The sequence below is a fragment of the Cariama cristata genome, unplaced genomic scaffold (genome assembly GCF_000690535.1).
Source record: "Cariama cristata isolate BGI_N322 unplaced genomic scaffold, ASM69053v1 scaffold43650, whole genome shotgun sequence".
Lineage (NCBI taxonomy): Eukaryota > Metazoa > Chordata > Aves > Cariamiformes > Cariamidae > Cariama > Cariama cristata.
The window spans coordinates 1-5,346 of NW_009596030.1; the positions used below are offsets into that span (position 1 = coordinate 1).

The 5,346-nt window shown below is 42.8% G+C and overlaps 1 protein-coding gene across 1 annotated transcript; it reads left to right on the top strand.

The window, feature by feature from the left end:
- The first annotated feature begins 935 nt into the window (after nucleotides 1–935).
- Nucleotides 936–2,508, top strand: S1PR1 (sphingosine-1-phosphate receptor 1). Its single transcript, XM_009704228.1, has one exon. The coding sequence runs from the start codon at nucleotides 1,064–1,066 to the stop codon at nucleotides 2,201–2,203; it is 1,140 nt and encodes a 379-aa protein (XP_009702530.1). The 5' UTR covers nucleotides 936–1,063; the 3' UTR covers nucleotides 2,204–2,508.
- Nucleotides 2,509–5,346: the final 2,838 nt, after the last annotated feature.

The following is a 5,346-nucleotide window of genomic DNA, read 5'->3' on the forward strand; positions in this document are numbered from 1 at the left end:
TCGCACCTCCTGCTTTGCCCCGCTTAGGCTGTAATTTAACAACTCTGCCTGTTCTTCTTCCCTTGAGTGACTGCACGTCTTTAATTCTCTTTCAGTGTCCACTAGAAAACGTTTGTATGTGAAGGGGGTTTCCTCTATATCTGTATTCCTTAATCGTGCCCATTGCAAAAGTTTGCAATGCTATTTATTCAAATGCAAGTTTGTTGTTTTTTTTTTGCCATTCTTTGTTTCAGACCCATGGAATGCGCTTGCCACCTAGCTTATTTACACATTTTTCTTGATTTTCTAAACTTTTTACTGCTCTGGGTTTTGTAAAGCATGTTCTTACTTTTATTTAGCAAGGACACCCCTTTCCTGTTTACGGCTTTGAGATGATCTCTTGCTTATATATACATCAGTGAATTCACCACTGTTCGAGATGGCATCAGTAAATTGCATAACTGCCCCCTGCCAAATTATGTTCAGACTTTATTAGCGGAGGAGAATACAGGTCTCCGGTCAAGTATTTTCTGTGCAGGCTTTCATGCATTTGCAGTAAAATCAAATCAAGCCCTGTCCCTTTCTAAATCTCTGCCGTTGTATTACAAGGTGTGTTTCCGACTGAAGCAAAAGATACACTAGAAGTTACTGCTGCGGAGCTTTGAAGTCTTTCGCATTTGGAAGAAGTCCAGTAACACAGTCCTTGCTGACTCCAACTTACCTGTTCAGCTCTGCATGACGGAACCTTTTTTGTCTTACTGGCTTTACCTATTGAATATGCCTAACCATCTTTTAAATGTATTGTAACAGCTGAATGAAACCAATTCCTGCGTGAATACCTTTGTGACTCTGATACACAATTAAACTAGCAGATTATCGTAAACCGTTTATCATTTGTTACACTGATTGCCTGCCTTCTTTTAACTCTGGGCTTTGTGCCTCTTGTTCTCAGGACTGCAGTTTCTGAGGCTGTGCAGCAGTGCTGGGCAGGCTGCGGGGCCAAGGAGCTGTGCGGCAGCCACTGGGTTTGCGCTTGGTGTCACCGTCTGGTGGCCACTGGGGAAGCGGTGCCCAGCCGGGCACCATGAGCTCCAGCACCACTGCCCCCCTGAAGGTCGTCAGCAACCTTGCCAACACTGATGTCAACTATGTCATCAAAGAGCATTATAATTACACGGGAAAGCTGAATGAGAATGCGGACAGTGGAATAAAGATGACGTCGGTGGTTTTTATCATCATTTGCTGCTTTATAATCTTAGAGAACATTTTTGTCTTGCTCACCATCTGGAAAACCAAGAAGTTTCACAGACCCATGTACTATTTCATTGGGAACCTGGCTCTTTCAGACTTGCTGGCTGGTGTGGCTTACACTGCCAACCTCCTACTATCTGGACACAAAACCTATAGCCTCACCCCCTCCCAGTGGTTTGTAAGAGAAGGCAGCATGTTTGTTGCCTTGTCAGCTTCTGTGTTCAGCTTGTTGGCCATTGCCATTGAGAGATACATCACCATGTTGAAGATGAAACTCCACAATGGCAGCAACAGCTTCCGCTCCTTCTTGCTGATCAGCGCTTGCTGGGTTATCTCTGTGATACTCGGTGGGCTCCCCATCATGGGCTGGAACTGCATCAGCCTCTTGTCCAACTGCTCCACCGTGCTGCCTCTCTACCACAAGCACTATATTCTCTTTTGCACCACTGTTTTCACTGGCCTTTTGCTATCTATCGTCGTCCTCTATTGCAGGATCTACTCCATGGTGAGGACTAGGAGCCGCAGGCTGACATTTCGGAAAAATGTTACCAAAGCTACTAGGAGCTCAGAAAAGTCGCTAGCCTTGCTCAAGACGGTGATCATAGTCCTGAGCGCCTTCATTGCCTGCTGGGCTCCCTTGTTCATCCTGCTTTTACTGGATGTGGGGTGTAAAGTGAAGACCTGCCCAATTCTCTATAAAGCAGAGTATTTCTTAGTACTGGCCGTGCTCAATTCAGCCACGAACCCTATCATCTACACCTTGACAAACAAAGAGATGCGGAGGGCTTTCATCAAAATTCTGTGCTGCTGCAAATGTTCCCCAGCGGATTCTGGGACCAAATTCAAGAGGCCAATCATTGGAGGGATGGAATTCAGCCGGAGTAAGTCTGACAACTCCTCTCACCCACAGAAAGAGGAAGGTGACCATCCTGAAACCATCATGTCTTCGGGCAATGTTACCTCATCTTCTTAGGAGTAACCATGGGGGTGTATTTCAGGGCCTTCCTCTGAAATCCGGGAGCTGAGATGCCTCCTGCTCACAGCAGCAGTGCTGGGCTAAGTGAGCAAGTAGCATTAGTTGTAATGAGGCAAACGGTGCACTTGTGAGGCTGGAGTTCAAGAAATGGGACAGACTGTTCTGGCTTGAAAATCTTTTTCCCTGGAGCATGTTTTGTCTTTGCACTGAGGCAGCTCAGGATTGTCAGGCGCATTCAGATCCTGAAATCTCCTTAGTAACTCTGAAAGACTGATGCCTTGGTGAAATGATGCCTGGTGTGTGTGAGAGAAAGAGAGAGGGGGAGGAGGGAGAGGGAGAATGAATCTTTTTTTTTTTTTCCCCTATGTGAGAGGAATGTGAAGTTATTTCTCCTTTACTTGCAGCAAACCACTGACTCAAAGATCCTTCTGTACTGAATTTAGTGGTGGCTCCGGTATAGTTGGTCAGAAGCGTTTGTTTAGCACATAACAAGGAAAGAGATCACACAAATATAACTTAGACCGTGCACAACCATAATTTGGCATCACTTTCCAGAGTTTTTAGTTAAGTCATAAGGTTTTATTTGCAGAGTCCAAAGCTGTTGGGGTTTTACTTAGCAAGATCACAGCTGTGAATTTTTGCTGTCGGTCCATATGGCATTTGAAGACCATGAGCCAGACTCTGCAGTTACTTTCACCTGTACAATTCCATTGACTGCGTCAGATTTTGTGCAGTAGCTCAGAGCAGCATTTGGCCCCATATGTTGATTGCCTTGTTATTCTATAGCATTAAATAAACTGCATTATCATGACAAATGCAAGGTAGAACTAAAGATCATTTCTCTTTCAGATGAGTGAAAGTAAATCTAATAGTATAAGATACTATTGAGAGCAGCACGATTTTTGCCCAAGTAAGAAGAGTTAAAAACTGAAGGGGCATTTCAGTGTCGGGTTCATAGTCTTTCCAAAGGTGAAGACTGGTCAGAAAATCTGAGAAGAGTACCTTGAGTTTCAGAAAAATAAAAGGGAGGTTGAAGTGAAATGACTATAGATAAATGCACTTCCATAACAAAATACAATACACTTTGGCACATTTTATTAATTTTTATAATTTCAACAAAGATGTCTGGTTTTCATCAGTTCATGGAAGAAGTACCTGGTTTTAAATTGAATGTATTTGTTTTACAGCATCATTTTTACTCCTCTGTTTTTCTAACCTGTGCTAATGGGGTTGAATGTGTACAATGTAAATAAATTATTAAGATGCAGGAGTCTTCATGTGCCTAGAGTATTACTGTAACAAAAGTGGTATATCTGGGATAGCTGATGTACAGTTATTGGCAATTCCTAGAAGAGGTATTTTGTAAAGAAAATGTATTACCTTTGTAGTAAAATTTCCAGTGCAATTAAACTGTGGGTTTTTTTTTTCCTAGTTTAAAAAATAGTATTTAAAATGTTTCTGACTTTTATTGTTCAATTTGCACATAGCTTTATTGACTTCTAAACATTAATAAACCGTTTTTTTTAAAGATGCTGTTATCAGATTACTGGTAGTTTTGTGGGGGTTTCATGCCAGGTGTGGTTACTTCTTGACAGAAGTCAGTGAAAGAATTCCTTGATTTCAGTACATGCTGGGATTAAGCCAATTCTGCGAGGACGTAAGATGCATAATGCCACTGACAGGATCATGTAAAATACAAAATGAATGCTAGAATATAATTTTTCATCAGCACATGCTGTATCGATGAAATGCCATTAAAAGAATCTCTACAGTAGCGATTCTTCTCCAACAACTAAGTACAAACAGAAGAAAACACAGATGCCTGCCAGTTTTACCATGACTGCTGAGAGTAGAATAAGTGAAATAATTCACTTGTATCACTAATATAATTTGTAAGTTTAATTCTTAGCTTATTGCAAACATCGAGGAAGGTTATGAAATGTAGAATGGTGGCCTCCGCTACGTACCACCAGCAAAGACCATGGCAGCGTAGTTGAATAGGTACTGTGTTACTTCTTCCAAAGTCTTGACTTCCATTTCCTCTCTTGTGGCCATTCCCTCTCAGTATTACTTTTAAGTTCCATGGAGCTCATACAGGATGCAGTTGGAGTGTGAAGATAAACCTCACCTTCTCGTGCTGTATGTCATCGCCATGCAAGGTTTACTGTGGGAAACGAGAGCCTACTCACTGAGGAAGGCTCTGGGTCATAACCTCACTTCCTGAAGGAAATTCCAAAAATGCCCTGAAGACAAAAGAGTGGAAACAGGCTGGAATTTCTCTCCATCTGTCTGCCTGTACGGAAGGAATGATTTCATGTGTGCTCACTTCCTAGGCTTTTAATTAGTGACCTGAGCAGGGCTGGAAAAAACGTCAAATCTGTATTTGCGCACAAGATAAGGTCTCTCTTGGCTCAAGCCTTCATTTGGGCAGGGATGGTTCGTGCCGGGTGCTGACAGTCATGAGGGAAAGCACTGCTTTGTCCCAGGGATAAAGTCATTTCTATGCAGAGCACCAGAAGTATATAACCCATGAAAGTCCAAGTTAAGCCCTCAACGTGCTACCAGTGAGTAAATAAAGGCAATGGATGGGGACGTCTGAATTTGTAGGGGTGTTTTTATCCAAAGGACAAGGGCCCCTCCAGTCTTGAAGCCTTATGGGCATTAAGGCTGTTTGTCCCACAGGGGTCTGAGATCCTGTGACAAGGGATGAGCTATGTCACAGCATGGCTGTGTCACTGGGCCCTTGTGACTACCGCTGGCCTTTCTGTATTCGTAGCTGATAGCCCAGAGGTGAGTCACTTCCCTTCGCTTTGCCTTTGTTTTTATATCCCTCACTTACCTATCTCATCTAATTGCACTGCAGGCCTTTGCGGAAAATGACTGTTTCCCCTATGGAGGTGACTGTGTGATGGCAGCCCAGTTTTGGTAGGGAACTCAAAGCCCTACGTAATTCACGCAATAAAAGAAATGCAAATACCAGAGTGTGGCACTGGGCCATGGGAAGCATTTCCTATGTTCTTGATCATGATGACTGAAATCTGTTTCCTCCATAGACAGACCACATCTATGCATGTAGACAAGATTCAGACAGGGAACAATAACTGTAATAAAATAATAACAATAATAAAAGTAAGTATTCC